General features: G+C 39.9%; 1 protein-coding gene across 1 annotated transcript in view; it reads left to right on the forward strand.

Annotated features, from left to right (window-relative positions):
- LOC140066215 (phospholipid-transporting ATPase IK-like) overlaps positions 1-18,332 on the forward strand; it is a 1,118,040-nt gene that overhangs the window by 207,612 nt on the left and 892,096 nt on the right. The window contains exon 7 of the mRNA XM_072113746.1: positions 12,917-12,978. Coding sequence (XP_071969847.1) covers positions 12,917-12,978 — 62 coding nt within the window. The remainder of the gene's footprint in view (positions 1-12,916; positions 12,979-18,332) is intronic.

Raw genomic sequence — 18,332 nt, forward strand, 5'->3', positions numbered from 1 at the left:
AGACCTAGTTGGACCACATATTAGAGTGGGGGAAATAAGTTTTACCGCCTACAGATAATGGAGATGTCTGCCTTTTTTATTGTAGGTATGCTTTAACTGTAAGAGGCATAAAAATAAAAAATCTAGAAAATCAACTTTTATGTTTTTTAAATAATGAATTAGCATTTTTTTCCATTAAATAAAAGAATAAACCGAACCAAATCAACAAATCCAAAAAAGAATTCTGACTCTTTCAGTGCTTTTTTGCTTTAAGAAGCTCCTCCTACCTGTATTAATTGTACCTGTTTGAACTTGTTTCCTTTATATAAGACACTCAATCACACTCCAATCTCTCTACCATGGGTTAGAACAAAGAGATGGGATACCAGGGGCACAATTGTAGACCTGCACCTGGATGTAGACATCCACCTGGATGGGCTACATGACAATAGGCAAGCAGTTTGGTGAGAAAACAACAATTTTTTGCAAAATTAGAAAATTTAAGAAATAACAAATGACCGTCAATCTTACTCGGTCTGGGGCTCCATGCGAAATCACACCTCATCAGGTAAGGCAGATTTTGAGAAAGGACAGGAATCAGCCCTGAACTGAAGGGATGAGTACCACCCTATTAACAATGTCCCAAACGTGAAGCATATGGGTTGAAACCTCATACTTTGGGGATGGTTTTCTGCAAAGGCGACAGGGAGACTGCATCGTATTTCACGAAAGATGGATTGTCCCATGTAGTGCAAGATTTCAGACAAAAACCTCTTTCAGATAAAAAAGGTCAGTGCTCAACTCTTCTAAGTCACAATTCACATTCAGTAGGTAATCTCACCACCTTCCCTTCAGTTAGAAATTGAGGATCTCCTAGGTTTCTCCTGCCTTTTCTTCGTTCTCCCGAACACTGGATTCCAATGCACCGCTGAACCACTCCGGTGTCCATGGTGCACTCTTAGTCCTGTGCCAGAAGATAAACGTACAAATAGTGCAGAATCCCAAGGTTCAAGAAGGAGATTTTATTGTATATACTCACAAAGTGGAGTTAAAAAGCGCGCATGTAACAGTGTAAAAAACGCCAAACACCTCGCCCGACCCAGGTTTCGCCTCTTCAGGCTTCTTCTGGAGCATGGGTGTTCAGCGCTATCACAGGTGTTTTAAATCCAAAAATTTGCATAAGTACAACACATGCTGTTTAGAACAAACTTCATAAAAACATTAAAAGCATTAAGAACATTAAAAAACAATTCCCCCTGTTTGTACATACGTATATTTTCACAAAAACATTCCTTTTTTAGGATTTGTAGATAGACAGTCTGTGCATAATGCCGATGTGTCCACAATTAGCAATTGCACTGATATGCAAAAAGAACCTATACACAGAAGGCAGACAGTTTCTCTCAAGGGTTAAATTATCCCAAAAGGAAAAAAACAGATATTCATTTAGAAGGAGAAGTTCAAAATATGCTGCATGTAGCTGCAACCAATCAGATGCCCTAAAACTGCGGACCTATCAGCGGTCAGGTTTTTTTTTTTTTTTCATTTTATTAAATAACACAATGAACGATTAGTACATTTGCGATTGCCTAATGGAGAAAACTCTTCAACTCAAAATCTATGTTCAGACCCCGCGGCTGGTAAATCCAGAAGCCTTCTCTGATATTCAGCTTTTTGTCCACATTCTCCCCCCTCCAGTTAGCCATTACCATTTCAAGTCCAAAAAAGCGCAGTCCCTTAGGGTTCTGATTATGCTTTTCACGGAAGTGAGCTGATAGACTATGCGTTTTTAGACCTTTCTTGATGTTTCTCACATGTTCCCCAACTCTAATTTTTAATTTCCTGCCCGTCCTCCCCACATATTTTAACCCACAGGGACAAATGATTAAGTATATAACTCCACATGAATCACAATTTATGAAGTTTTTTATTTTATATGGGTGAAGATCATCATTATTACCATACTCCTTCACTATTCCCCTATCTGACCAATCCCGATAATTACAGCCCTGGCATTTTTTGCAGCAGAAAAAACCTTGCATGCCCTTCCCTCTAATGCTAACATCTTTTAAATAGCTAGAGGTGAGTATGTCTTTCATGTTGTTAGCTCTCTTAAAGACTAAGAGACTTCCTCTTAGTCTTTAAGAGAGCCTGTGACTTCCTTAAAAGCCTTGTTTAACCGGTTCGCAACCGCCCGCCGTGTATTCACGGCGGCGGTCGCGTTCCGATGCATGAAGAGGGCTCGCGGGCCGAGCCCTCTCCATAGCCGGTAAGTCTCTGCTGCATATTGCAGCAAAGGCTTACCGGTAACACCCGTGATAGGTGCTGGCACCGATCGCGGGTGTTTTCTTGCTGATCGCCGCCGGGCATAGCTGCCGGCGGCTTCAAACGGATGGCGGCGCATGGGCGCCACCATCTTTCCGAGGATCGCCGCTCCCCGTGACGTCATCGGGGAGCGGCGATCCGTCGCCATGGTAGCTTCGGGTCTCCCGAAGACCCGAAGCTACTTCGGGTTAACCCATTCATTACAATGTGCTATCAGCACATTGTAATGTATGAGGAGTAAAATCCCCATATACTGCCATACTGCAGTATGGCAGTATATGGTAGGATCGATCAGACAACCTAGGGTTAAAGTACCCTAGAGAGTCTGAAAAATAGTAAAAATAAAAATAAAAAAAAAGTTAAAAAAAAATTATAATAAAAAAACCTAAAAATTCAAATCACCCCCCTTTCCCTAGAACTGATATAAATATAAATAAACAGTAAAAATCATAAACACATCAGGTATCGCCGCGTCCGAAAATGCCTGATCTATCAAAATATGATAACGTTTTTTCACTGCGTTTAACCCCGTAACGGAAAATCGCGTCCAAAGTCAAAACTGGCACTTTTTTGCCATTTAAAAAAAAATTTAAAATTCTATAAAAAGTGATCAAAAGGTCGTACAGTCCTAAAAATAATATCATTGAAAACATCATCAAAAGTTGCAAAAGATGACACCACCTTCAACTCCATATAACGAAGTATGAAAAAGCTATAAGCAGAAGAAGACGGCAAAATAAAAAAAAAATTTTGTTCAAGAGGTTTTAATTTTTGTAAATGTATGAAAACATTATAAAACCTATACAAATTTGGTATCCCTGTAATCGTACTGACCCAAAGAATAAATTTGATGCGTCATTTGTGGCGTGAAGTGAAAGCCGTAATATCCAAGCCCACAAGAATACGACACATTTGCGTTTTTTCACCATTTTCACTACAATTGGAATTTTTTTCCCGCTTCCCAGTACATGGCATGGAATATTCAATGCAATCACTATGAAGTGCAATTTGTTACGCAAAAAATGAGCTGTCACATAGCTTTTTACTTGTAAAAATAAAAAAGTTATAGATTTTTGAAGGTGGGGAGTGAAAAATGGAAATGAAAAAACGGGAAAGGGCCCGGTCCTTAACCGGTTAAAATCTCTTCTGTATAGTTCCTTTCCTTGAACCTATCCATAATAGTTTTTGCTTGTGCTACAAAGTCCTCATTCTTACTGCAATTTCTTTGAATTCCCCTGGTTTGCCCTTTTGGTATATTCTCTATCCACGGACGGTGGTGACAGCTGTGGAAATCTATATAGTTATTAACATCCGTGGTTTTAAAATGTGTCCTAGTCAGGATCTTATCGTTTTCAATATAAATTTCCAAATCTAGAAAATTTATCCTACTGGAATCACTCTCATGGGTAAATGCTAGATTATATCGATATTGGTTTAGATAATTCATGAATCCCTTCAACTAATCAGTGCCACCCAACCACAATAGGATACAGTCATCTATGTACCTCTTATAGGCATAAATATGGTTCTTATCTTCTCTTATGCAGTTCCTCTCTTATGCAGTTGCGATGTTTCTTCGCTTTATACTTCCATCCCACAAGAAATGGGGGTGGAGGTAATCAAAAAACGATTAGAAAATGACACTGACATAACTTCCAAACACAAGGAATTTCTACTTAAATCTATCAAATTCTGTCTGGAGAAAAATTACTTCTGGTATGGAGGAAATTTCTTCAATCAGACAACTGGGACAGCAATGGGTGCGAAATTCGCACCCAGTTTTGGGAATTTGTATATGGAGACCTTCGAAGAGGAGTACATTTACTCCCCCGAGAACCCATATAAGAACCATATTTATGCCTATAAGAGGTACATAGATGATTGTATCCTATTGTGGTTGGGTGGCACTGATGAGTTGAAGGGATTAATGAATTATTTAAACCAAAATCGATATAATCTAGCATTTACCCATGAGAGTGATTCCAGTAGGTTAAATTTTCTAGATTTGGAAATTTATATTGATCCTGACTAGGACACATTTTAAAACCACGGATGTTAATAGCTATATAGATTTCCTCAGCTGTCACCACCGCCCGTGGATAGAGAATATACCAAAAGGGCAACTCAGGAGAATTCAAAGAAATTGCAGTAAGAATGAGGACTTTGTAGCACAAGCAAAAACTATTATGGATAGGTTTTTTTATATATACACAGTAAAAACATCTGTTAATAATTGACAAGTAAGTCGTTTCTGACATTGAAACCTTTAGGGTATATACAATCTTTTGTCAGGATCCAAAATCCTTCACGATTCAACAATTTTTTTCTTTTGTCTCCACCTCTATTGTTGTGCTTAACTCTTTCCAAACCAAAGAAAAAAATTGTTGAATCGTGAAGGATTTTGGATCCTGACAAAAGATTGTATATACCCTAAAGGTTTCAATGTCAGGAACGACTTACTTGTCAATTATTAACAGATGTTTTTACTGTGTATATATTTTTTCTATGTATGTTTTTATACTTGCAACAAAGTTTTTTCTTTATCTGTGTCATATACCAGAAGGGGTAAAGCACCTGCTCACCTGCAAAGGGCTGACATCACTTCCCATGAGCTGTGTATATCAGTATGTAACCCCATATTGGAAGCTATCTATGACTAAGGACCTTATTGGTCAGAAACGCGTAAGAAGATGCTTTTTTCTGCACTTATGTGTTAATACCTGTAACTTGCTGTGTCACCATGTTTGAATAAAGGTTTCAAGATTCCCGGTGAAACAAAAAGTGCCGACCTCATCTGTTCTGAAGTTTATGCCCGCACTTCTTTAGTAACTTTTATTTTACTTTTATGGTAATTTTATTATGCAGCTACTGGGGCGTGGAGTAGCCGCATCTGAGGTTACACGAGGCGGCTACTCCACGCCCCGGTAGCCACTTTACCCCTCCTACTCACCTTCTTCTGGGCACAGCTGCTCGTAGCTGCGCGCCCTCGTCCGACGATCCTGCCGTCTGCACATGCGCAGAACAGCAGGCCCGCGCCTGTGCTGCCCCGGCTTCGGAGCAGTGACCACACAGGCGCGGGCTTGCTGTTCTGCGCATGCGCAGACGGCAGGACCGTCGGACGAGGACGCGCAGCTACGAGCAGCTGCGTGCCGAAGATGGTGAGTAGGAGGGGTAAAGTGGCTACCGGGGCGTGGAGTAGCCGCCTCGTGTAACCTCAGATGCGGCTACTCCACGCCCCAGTAGCTGCATAATAAAATTACCATAAAAGTAAAATAAAAGTTACTAAAGAAGTGCGGGGACGTGAGGATTAGCCCTTAAAAGGGCTATCCTCACGTCCCATTGATCCACCTACCACCCGATCTACCTTTATAGGTAGATTTGTGGTGGTAGGTTCCCTTTAATCATTTGTCCCTGTGGGTTAAAATATGTGGGGAGGACGGGCAGGAAATTAAAAATTAGAATTGGGGAACATGTGAGAAACATCAAGAAAGGTCTAAAAAGGCATAGTCTTTCAGCTCACTTCCGTGAAAAGCATAATCAGAACCCTAAGGGACTGCGCTTTTTTGGACTTGAAATAGTAATGGCTAACTGGAGGGGGGAGGATGTGGACAAAAAGCTGAATATCAGAGAAGGCTTCTGGATTTACCATCTGGAGTCTCTCCAGCCGCGGGGTCTGAACATAGATTTTGAGTTGAAGAGTTTTCTCCATTAGGCAATCGCATATGTACTAATCGTTCATTGTGTTATTTAATAAAATGAAAAAAAAAAACTGACCGCTGATAGGTCTGCTGTTTTAGGGCATCTGATTGGTTGCAACTACATGCAGCATATTTTGAACTTCTCCTTCTAAATGAATATCTGTTTTTTTCCTTTTGGGATAATTTAACCCTTGAGAGAAACTGTCTGCCTTCTGTGTATAGGTCCTTTTTGCATAGCAGTGCAATTGCTAATTGTGGACACATCAGCATTATGCACAGTTTATCTACAAATCCTAAAAAAGGAATGTTTTTGTGCGAACATACGTATGTACAAACAGGGGGAATTGTTTTTTAATGTTCTTAATGCTTTTAATGTTTTTATGAAGTTTGTTCTAAACAGCTTGTGTTGTACTTATGCAAATTTTTGGATTTAAAACACCTGTGATAGCGCTGAACACCCATGCTCCAGAAGAAGCCTGAAGAGGCGAAACCTGGGTCGGGCGAGGTGTTTGGCGTTTTTTACACTGTTACATGCGCGCTTTTTAACTCCACTTTGTGAGTATATACAATAAAATCTCCTTCTTGAACCTTGGGATTCTGCACTATTTGTACGTTTATCTTCTGGCACAGGACTAAGGCCCCTTCCACACTCGCGTTGCATTTCACGTCAGGGTGCAATGCGTGAAAAACTGACGTTTTTGACTGCGTTTTTGTTCCATTTTTCTTTGGAGTCATTAGCGTTTTTGCGTTTTTCACGCGCGTGTTGTTCACGTTTTTTTGCGTTTTCGGTGCGTTTTTGAAGTCAATGGGACTTTTTCAAAGGGACCATGGTTCAGGAATAAAATGTTTTATTTAATTGAAAAAGAATGTCTTCTGATAAGTTAGCAGATGTATGCAAACATCTACAATCTATTCTTCACTGTTCCGCGCATATATTATCTCCCGACAAGTTAGCAGATGTGCCGAACATCTGTAATCTATTCTTCACTGTGTTCTTTAATGTGTTTTTCACTTAAAGGATCCTGTGTTCACTGTTTTTATTCTATTCTTCACTGTTCTTCACTGTGTTTTTTTAATTAAATGCTCGAGCTCGAGCAGGGGAATTATTCATGTCACCTAGCAACCCATACATTTAAAACGCATTGCACTCCCATTGCACTTGCAATGCTTGCGAGTGCAATGCATTTTTGATGCGTCTCCATAGACTTGAATGGGGCGGGAAAAACGCGCATGAAACGCAAAAGTAGAGCATGCTGCGATTTTGACGCGCGTCAAAACAAAAGCAAGCACGCGCGTGCAAAACAACGCAAATGAGGAAAGACCCATTGGAAACAATGGGACAGAGTGCCATGCAAGTTCTGCGCGTCAAAAGCACGCGCAGAACTCGCGCATGAAAAAACGCTAGTGTGGAAGGGGCCTAAGAGTGCACCACAGACACGGGAGTGGTTCAGCGGTGCATTGGAATCCAGTGTTCGGGAGAACGAAGAAAAGGCAGGAGAAACCTAGGAGATCCTCAATTTCTAACTGAAGGGAAGGTGGTGAGATTACCTACTGAATGTGAATTGTGACTTAGAAGAGTTGAGCACTGACCTTTTTTATCTGTTTGAATTGGTTACTATAGTGGGAGAGTGCCGGTTCAGTAGCTCCTCTGTTTCTTCTTTTTTGTCCCTGTTCTTTTTCCGGAGGTCGAACTTTTTGCAATATTTAACCCCTTCCCGCGGGCCGAGCCCTCTCCATAGCCGGTAAATCTTTGCTGCATATTGCAGCAAAGGCTTACCGATAACACCCGCGATTGGTGCTAGCACCGATCGCGGGTGTTCTCACCTCGATCGCCGCCGGTAATGCTGCCGGCGGCTTCAAAGAGATGGCGCCGCATGGGCGCCGCCATCTTGTCGTGGATCGCTGCTCCCCGATGACGTCACGGGGAGCGGCGATCCGTCACCATGGTAACCTCGGGTGTTCCGAATACCCGAGGCTTCTTCGTTTTAACCCTTGCATTACAATGTGCTAATTGCACATTGTAATGCATGGGGAGTAAAATCCACATAAACTGCCATACTGTAGTATGGCAGTATATGATAGGATCGATCAGACTACCTAGGGTTAGAGTACCCTAGGGAGTCTGAAAAATAGTAAAAGTAAAAATAAAAAAAAGTTTAAAAAAAAAATTATAATAAAAAAACCAAAAAATTCAAATCACCCCCCTTTCCCTAGAACTGATATAAAAATAAATAAACAGTAAAAATCATAAACACATTAGGTATCGCCGCGTCTGAAAATGCCCGATCTATCAAAATATGATAATGTTTTTTCACTACGTTTAACCCCGTAACGGAAAATAGTGTCCAAAGTCGAAAATGGCATTTTTTTGCCATTTTGAAAAATATAAAAAAATTAATAAAAAGTGATCAAAAGGTCGCACAGTCCCAAAAATTATAGTAATGAAAACGCCATCAAAATTCGCAAAAAGTGACACTATCCACAACTCCGTACACCAAAGTGTGAAAAAGTTATTGGCCCCAGAAGATGGCAAAATAAAAAAAATATATTTTGTACAGGAGGTTTTAATTTTTTTAAATGTATGAAAACATTATAAAACCTATACAAATTTGGTATCCACATGATTGTACCGACCCAAAGAATAAAGTAGACATGTCATTTGAGGTGCACAATGAAATCCGTAAAATCCAAGCCCACAAGAAAACGTCACAAATGTGGTTTTTCACCATTTTCACTGCATTTGGAATTTTTTTCCCGCTTCCCAGTACACGCCATAGAATATTAAATACCGTCACTATGAAGTGCAATTTGTTACGCAGAAAATAAGCCATAACACAGCTCTTTATGTGGAAAAATAAAAAAGTTATAGATTTTTGAAGTTGGTGAGTGAAAAATGGAAGTGAAAAAACTAAAAAAGGCCAAGTCGTTAAGGGGTTAAAAACCTCTTTCACTCTGTAAGATCATTGAAGATGGGTCGTGGGTCCAGTATGACAATGACCCAAGACACACAATTTTGCCTGGGGAACTGAGAAGCAGCTATGTATGAAGCATTTCAGGGTCCTGTAGATGTCTAGCCAGTCTCCAGGCCTGAACCCAATCAGAAATCTTTAGAGGGGGATGAAACTCAATGTTGCCCAGCAACATACTTGTAACCTGAAAGATCAGTATACACCAAAATCCTTGTGCAAACTTGCCTAAGAAATTCAGTAAATGTCTGTCCTCTTAATTTGTTTCTGTAACAAATGATTCATTAATTATTTAAGAATCATACTATGTGATTTTCTGGATTTAGTTTTAAATTAAATTACGTTTTAAGTCTCTTACAGTTGAAGTTTACCTACAATAAAATTTACAGACTTCTTCATTCTTTGTAGGTGGGACAACTTGTGAAAAGTGGTCTGGGATCAAATACTTATTTCCCCAACTATATATGAATGTTTCAATGTATTATATGTGTATTATTTTTACATTGTTGGACTTTTTGATATGATATCATACCCCCATTGCTTGGATGGCTCTAGTACACGACCAAAATACATTGTACTTTTATATTTAGAGTGGTCATTGTTATGTATGGATTTGAGAAGCAACTACAGAAGCTTTTGTACTAGTCTAGGGTTTGAGTCAATTTTCCCCCCACAGTTTTAAAATACACATATTAACCCCTTATCACCGACACTAGTTTTCAGCTCAATGACCAGACTCGATTTTTCAAATCTGACATGTCTCACGATAATTGGTTATAACTTCGGAACGCTTTAACATATCCTGGTGATTTTGAGAATGTTTTCTCGTGACACATTGTACTTCATGTTAGTTATAAAATTTAAGTGATAAGTTTTGCGTTTCGTTCTGAAAAAAAGTGAAAATTTGGCAAAAGTTTGTAAAAATTCTTCATTTTCCAAGTTTGAAATGTTCTGGTTTCCAGACAGGAAGTAAAACTACCCAAAAAGTTTGATAATTAATATTTACAGAATATCTGCTTTATGTTGGGATGATATTTTATGCTTCCGGTCATTTTTCTAGGATGTTATGAGGTGCAGAACTTTAGGTGCGATTTTTCTTATTTTCATGAAAATTGCCATAACTCACATTTTGAGGGACAACTCAGCTTTCAAGTGACTTTGAGAGGCCTAAATAATAGTAAAACCCCATAAATTACCTCACTATAGAAAGTTCACCCCTCAACATATGTAAAACAACTTCTATTAAGTCCATTAACCCTTTCAGTGTTTCACATGGGTTAAAAAATATGGACCTGCGATTTAGAAACTAGAATTTTTTTGGAAATACATTCATTTAGGCCAAAACTGACATTTTCAGAATAAATTAAATGATGAATCGCACTGCAATGCTTGATGCCCAATTCCTCCCGAGTGTACTGATACCACATATGTGGTGGTAAACTGCTGTACGGGCGCACGGCCGAGTATAGAATGAATGGAGGCGCCATTCACAGCAGATTTGTATTGTCACATTGTACAACCTATAAATTTTTATTTTTTTTGGTAATGCTAACATATGAGGGCTTATTTTTTATGGGATGAGATACAATGTATAGATAATTTATTTTGGGAGTCTAAAGCTTATTCTTGAGATTTTATTAACTATTTCAAGGGGGACACAAACAAAATCATCAATTTTTATTTTGGATTGTTAGCATTTTTTTCCCCCCACTCACCGTAACGTAAAAATAATATTTTATCTTTATTCTCTGGTTCACTACGATTGCGGTGATACCTCATTTATATAGTTTTTCTTATTTTTGCTCAATTTTCCTGAGCAAAACCAATATTGGAGAAATTCGCATTGTTTTTACTATTGACAAATTTCAGGGCCATAACTTCTGTATTTTTCTGTTGTCAGATCTGGTTGAGGGCTTATTTTTTGCGAAAACAGTTGTTCTTTTCAGTCGTATCATATTAGGTACCGTAACTTTTTTTGATCACTTTTTAGAACATTTTTTGTGATGGTGTTTGATGAAAAATTGTATATTATGGGAAGTTTTTCGAGTTTTTTTTTTATGTAGTTCACCGAGCGGGTTCAATATTGATTTAGATTTATTGTACAGATTAATACGGACGCGGTGATACCAAATATGTACGTGTTTTTGTGTTTTATTTACTTTATTTGCATTTTATGTGTTACTGGGGAGATTATGGGACTTTTATTTTATTTATTTATTTAATTATATTATAAAAAGATTTAATTTTTTTTTTTTAACTTTTTTACATTTTCTACTTCTTGGCTTGAATAAGCGATCATCCGATCGCTTATTCAAGCCTTTACACTGCAATACACTTGTATTGCAGTGTATAGTGAAAGTACCTGAGCATGCTGCGCATGGTCAGTTACTTACAGCCGGGTCCTGCCAGGAGGCCAGGACCCGGTGAGAAGAGGAGCCGACAGCCCCGGGTCACTCGTCGGAACCCGGGGCAGCGGCAGGAGGGATCGGATCCCCCGGTAAGCACACCGGGGGGGGTCCGATCCACGGGGGACACACTTGCACGCCGCGGTCATGCTTGACCGCGGCGTGCAAGGGGTTAAACACCCGGGATCGGAGTTTTTCCGATCCCGGGTGTTAGTGCCGGGTCTGGGCTGTGATATCACAGCCCGACACCGGCACCAGCGAGACCCGGTGTCCCGAAAACTTCTTCTGATGCGCCGCCGTAGAAAGGCGTCGCATCAGAAGAAGTACCCTTAATGACCGCCGTAAAAACCCGATAGGGCGGTCATTAAGGGGTTAAACACTATCTACAGGAAACCATTGTCTGCTGGCTGCTGTGGTAGTTAGCAATAGCAACCAATCCCAGCTCAGCTTGTATTTTGCCACAGGTCATAAATATGAGTTCTAAACTTTTGATTGTTTATTATTGGCAAGATTGTAAGACAGCTTATGTGTCGTAATATGTGAAGTAATATGTGATGTAATATGAGAGCTAATATGTTAGGTTATTTGTGAGGTGATATGTGAGGTAAAACGAGGTAATATGTAAGGTGATATGTGGTAATATATAAGGAAAATGACATATGTTCTCAATTCTTATATGATCTGTGATACTCCAGTCACATCCAGAGTTGCAGTCTCGGGTTGTGACTGTGGTATCAATCTGCTGTTATCATTCTTACTACAAAGCACCTTAGGTGCGAGGTAACTTTGGAAGGAAAACCAGAGCACATCCATTAAAATGAAATTAAAAAAGGCTTTTATTCTTCGTCCATTAAAAATGACATCAATACATGACAACGTTAGGTTATAGACACAGATATGTGAGGAAATATTTGAAGGAGCATGTGAGGAAATATGAAATAATATGTAAGGTTATATGATATAATATATTCTCAATCATCTGTGATACTCCGGTCACATCCAAAGCTGCAGTTTTATGCTTGCCATTATATACTCCGGTCACATCCAGAGCTGCAATCATCTATTTATCACTTTATCATCTCATATGACTTCAGCTCTGACTGGGACTGGAGTATCAATCTGCTATTATCATTCCAGCTTATTCGTGAGATAATATGTTCTCAATTACGATGCTTATATCATCTGTATCAATGTGAATTAGGTAATATGTGAGGTAATATTTGAAGTAATATGTGAGGTGTTATATACTCCAGTTTCATACAGAGCTGTAATTATCTATATATAGATATTTTCAGATACTCTGTGTTGCATATCTGTGGTGTTGAATATAAGATTTGAAATGCTTCTTTTATTTTTTGATTTTTCATAATAAAATTTCTGACATTGCAAATTTAAGTCTCACACTGTAGCTATGTTGAATAGTTTTTGCTAAATATGTCTACGTTTAAGACCATATATTCTTACTTTCTACTGTCTTTTTGCTGACTTAGCACATTTTTTCTGTCAGTAGGATAAACTCTTGGTTTACTTTACTATTTTTCAGACTCGTCAAAGGAGTGATACCTTGATAAACAACAAATCTTGTGAGATACTAAGAGATAAAACGTGAGACTTTATATATCTTTTATATCTTTTATCTTTTTATTACAACACTCATTTCTTGGATATAACACTATAATTATTATTCTGTAGAAAATGATATTTGTTTCCAATGCATAAAAAAGTCATAAAAAAAAAAATAAAATAAACAATAACAGGCAAATACAGATGAAAGGTCCTTAAAAATTACAATGAATCGCTAAATTTGACATTAAAGGGGTATTCTCGTCTGGGCAGTCACATTCAATTTCATTAATCTGCCATATATATACATGTTATATATATATAGTAATATGGTCCCTTAGAAACAAGACTGTGTCCTTGGATATGTCCACCTCTGCTGCAGTGATTGCACAAAGAAACAAAAGGTTTTTGTATATGAAATGTCTGGGAGTTACTGCATATCCCACAGCCATCCTGTGGTATTGAACACAGAATCTGGGTGGTCAGACGAGGCTCAATAGCGTATGTCTGCCCAACGCTGCCAGAGTGTGGGGTGGTCGTATCCAACAAAGCTATCTCATTTCTAAGGGACAACATGGCATGGAAAAGGGCAGCTTGTTCTGGATTCTGTATTGTACATACCGTATTTTTCGGACTTATATATGAACTATACTACAGACAAGATCTACTGTACATTTTTTTTCGTATTACATTTTAATTCAGTAAACGATAAGGCACATTTATAAAAGCAAATTTATGGAAGAAAGAAGAAAAGCAGGTGGCGAGGGGAAGACAGAAAGGGAGGGAAAAAAAAAGGAAGGGGGTTACGGAAGCCAGAGGGGAAATGAGTAGATTTCTCCCCAGTCCAGCAACACCTTCAAGATCAGATCTCCTCCGTCTCCTCCCGGGCATCGCGTATCAGGGCATTATATGCCGGTGATGATTTAAAGATGATCCAGTGTTACCAAGTCTTCTGGAAGCGAGCCGCACTTCTAGGGTCTGAACTCAGGAGACTCTCCATCCGACTAACCTCCTCCACTCTCCTCAACCACTGAAAGACTGTGGGTGGTTCAGTAGAGAGCCAACAGGCCGGTATACATGATTTAGCTGCGTTCAGTAAGTGTCGAACCAGTGAACAATGTACTGTACATTTAACAGTGTTTAAGAGGTCCACCCCCAGCAATATCCTGCTACTGACCACACTGTACACAGGGTCCCTGGCTCTTGAAGTGCCCTGACACCACAACCAACATTGTGCCTATCCAGCCCTCCCCTAGCATGGAGAGACCGGAGCTGCCATAGTGCCGACCACGAGGCAATCCTCAGCAGCAGTAGCAATCCCCCATACTTGCCAGGCCTGTAACAGGGGAAAGAAAAGGAGCCACAGGGAACCCCACAGGAACAACACCCTGCTTGAGGAGGGAAAGAGAAGGGGCAGAGGGAGACAGCTTTATCCCTGCTGCGTCATCCTTGCAACATTAACCCCCAGCTGCCCATACCTCTGAGATCGGAGCTCTATGACATGCTGGAGACAAGTTTTTCGGGAACTGCAGCTGCCTTGAACTGTGCACAGGTCTGCTGGTCATTTTTAGTTGCTGCATTTGAACCAAGATGTCTAAGCAGGCATTTATTGGTGGTGCGCCTTATAGTCAGGTGCGCCTTATAGTCCGAAAAAACGGTACATCAGGGAATATTTTTAAATACTGTCAAAGACTTGCACTGTAGATGTGTTTTTACTCTCTTCCGTCTATTTGTTGACCAAGTTCATGCAAAACAGTGTCCTTTTGATTGAACCTAAACCCCTGTTTCAGCAACTTTTACAAAGAAATATTCTGCAGCAATTTATCTTTAATGACAGCTTGTGATTCTCCACTTTGGCTCAGCAGAAGCCCAGGGATGTGCAGAGTCCATCACATGGAAAGGGAGGGACTCCTGGACTAGCAACTTGGATGGGTGATGAGAAAGCTTTTGCGCTATGCGATAGGTGCCAACATACTATTTCCCTGCAGTTTCCTCAGTGATTGATTTATGGTTGTTGTAGTAGTGAGGAGAAGCAGGAGGGGGTTCAAAACTAGCTGAAAAAAGGATGGAAGCACAATTTTTGCCAGGCCACTTAAGGGACTTGTTGTCAACTTTAGAACCCTTTGGCTTATACCTCAGAGCCAGATGAAACTGTTCTGCTGAAGAATTCTTTCAAAAGGAATGCGACAACCTGTATGTGAAATTTCGGAATCGCGGCTACGCCAAGAAGCCCTTGCAAAAGGCTTTCCGTAGAACCATACATACCCCACGGGAGAGCCTATTGGGGGATAGCCTTTTGAAGAGACCACCTAACAAAATAATTTGCTGTATTGGCACGAATGACGCATATATGACACGTATATTTCAAAAGCATTGGCAAATACTGAAATCCGATCCGGAACTAGACCCAGTGTCACTTATAGACGCAGTAAGAACTTGCGGGATTACCTAGTAAAGAGCTTTCTCCCTCCTGATGACACCCTCCAAACTGGTTAAGATCGGACATTAGGGGCTCATATTCCTGTGGAATTGTAAGTTTTGTCCCCAGGTACCCATCATTAGAACCTTTTGTGAACCCAGTGGATGACCGGGAGTACACAATTAAACAGTTCATTAACTGTAAATACATGAATATTGTATATATTTCATCATGCCCGTGTGCCAAGTTGTACGTCGGGAAGACCATCCAAGAATTTAGACGTCGGATTTCACAATATCTGTGTTTGATCAGGAACAATACAGATGTCCCTATAGCAAAAGATATGCGTGAATACCATCAAGGGGACTTGAATCTTATCAGATTCTGGGGTCTTTGCAAAGTAAAAATGGGACCAAGGGGAGGAGATTTTGATAAAAAACTGCTTCAAGTTGAAGCAAAGTGGATCTACCAACTGGATTCACTGAGCCCTAAAGGACTCAATGAAGGGTTTTCCTTCTCTGCATTCCTTTAATTGTATGGAAAGTGTTGGTTTTCGTACAATTATTTTTGAACAGTCATGAATACATTTGTGATAATAAATAAAGATCACTCAGAGACAGGAGCTTAAGGGATTTTATTTGGGTATATCACAGTATAAACTTTCTTAATCAAGATTCAAAGGTAATTACAGTGTATATGCAATGGACAAAAAATGGAATCACTATTCAAATAAAAACAAAAAGTGGGAGTTAAATAGATATAGATCTCTCACACTTATGTGCAGGTGTCATTATAACACATTAAAGTCCAACTGTTATACACTATCAATCATATGTACATTTTGATGCTCTGACTAACTGATAAATAATCAGTATTCCCCCACAATAAGTATATATTATCTGATTAACCTCTTCACATAAGGGCATATTGACCTAGTAGTTATGGTATCAGAGCTATAATACTTACCTTCCGCTGCTCGGCAGTCCCAAGCATGCGTGGGTGGATACCAAAAGTGCCCGAGTCGGCAAGTGTTTATACTTCCAGGAACAGTCGTAACAGTCCGCGCCGGCACAAAGATAATATTGTTGATAGTGGTGTATTATCGCGCGACTGGGATAAGCCAACCATCGCGATGGCAGATGGACCAACAGTGTCCCATCCGCACCGATGACACAACATTTTGTGTCACATCAATAGCGAGTCCCTGAGTGATGCGGCAGAATGACCTATTGCGCTGATCAGTAAACTGACCAATTGGAGCTAATAGTACACATCAATATGCCACTTCCTGATGACCTGGAAGAATTTCACCTACCATCCAGAGAAAGCCTGACCAATAGGAATATGTCACCTCCTGATGATCTGGAAGTGTTTCACTCATCATTCACTGGAAGCCATTGGTGGATACATCTGGTGGTGTGGTGTGTTGCTAGGCAACTATAATAAACTTCCATACTGATTGGCCAAAGTGACATTTTGGAGATATTTATCCCACCCAGAAATTATCTTTACCCTCTTTAGCTCCTCCCATGAATCCCTGAGTGATGTGGCAGAATGGGATTCTCTAAGAGCCGGATGATTATGCTGATAGCGAATCAGGTAAGACCTACTGCGCTGATCAGTAAACTGACCAATTGGAGCTAAGAGCACACATCAATATGTCACTTCCTGATGACCTGGAAGAATTTCACCTACCATCTAGTGAAAGCCTGACCAATAGGAGATATCAGTAACATCAACATGTCACTTACCAATGACCTGGAAGGGCTTCACTCATCATTCATTGGAAGCCATTGGCAGATACATCTGTCAGTGACGTGTTGCTAGGCAACTATTATAAACCTTCATACTGATTGGCCAAAGGGACATTTTGGAGATGTTGATCCCACCCAGAAATTATTTATATCCTCCTTAGCTCCTCCCACAAATCTCTGAGTGATGCTGCAGAACAGGATTCTCTAAGAGTCGATTGATTATGCCGATAGCGAATCAGGTAAGACCTACTGTGCTGATCAGTAAACTGACCAATTGGAGCTAATAGTATATATCAATATGTCACTTCCTGATGACCTGGAAGAATTTCGCCTATCATTCAGTGAAAGCTTGACCAATAGGAGTTAGCAGTGACATCAATATGTTGATGTCAATACTTCCTGATGACCTGGAAGGGTTTCTCTTATCATTCATTGGAAGCCATTGGCGGATGCATCTGTCAGTTGCTAGGCAACTATAATAAACTTTCATACTGATTAGCCAAAGTGACATTTGGACATTTGGGTATTATTTATACCCTCCTTAGCTCCGCCCACGAATCAGTAGCCTCAATCCCCTGATGATGCTGATGCTCCAGCGAAACATGTCGGGGGAGCTCGTGAATGTGTTTTAAGGTGTCTTATTTGAGGCTGTGTAAGAGTGCTGCAGAAATACACTAATTTAATACACTAGTTTGAGGAGAATTATTCCCCCTAAAGGGATTTGTTATGTGTAGCAGCCACAGCAAGTATTTTTGACATTCTTTATTGAGTGAATTACAGCAATGTATGGTTTATTAGGTGAACATTAATGAAAGTTTTAGGCCTGACCGATAAGGCTTTTTCTGTCTTAGGAAAGTTGTAAATAAGCAACTTTAAAACCCTGCCACACTTCATCTTCTGGCCACAGATTCTGCATATGATCAAAGTAGAGTTCCCTGTTGACTTGAACTAAAAGTCCACACCGGGAGTAAGGAATTTCCACCAAAACACTTTTTGATGACTGTCTGCTGCTACCTTCATGACTTCTTTCAGCACTAAATGATTGGTTACAGGTTGGTTCCGGTGTAGAAGAGATTCTACCTCAAGCATGTTTACTCCTGATCTGAGATCATAGCTATGCTGCTGGCAAATCTGCATGCTGCTACAGTCACTCCCTGATCATCAAGCATATTTATAGTCATACATGTGCAAAATGCACTGTACAACAGTGGGTTCAAATAAAG

This window comes from Engystomops pustulosus, chromosome 1 (assembly GCF_040894005.1).
Source record: "Engystomops pustulosus chromosome 1, aEngPut4.maternal, whole genome shotgun sequence".
NCBI lineage: Eukaryota > Metazoa > Chordata > Amphibia > Anura > Leptodactylidae > Engystomops > Engystomops pustulosus.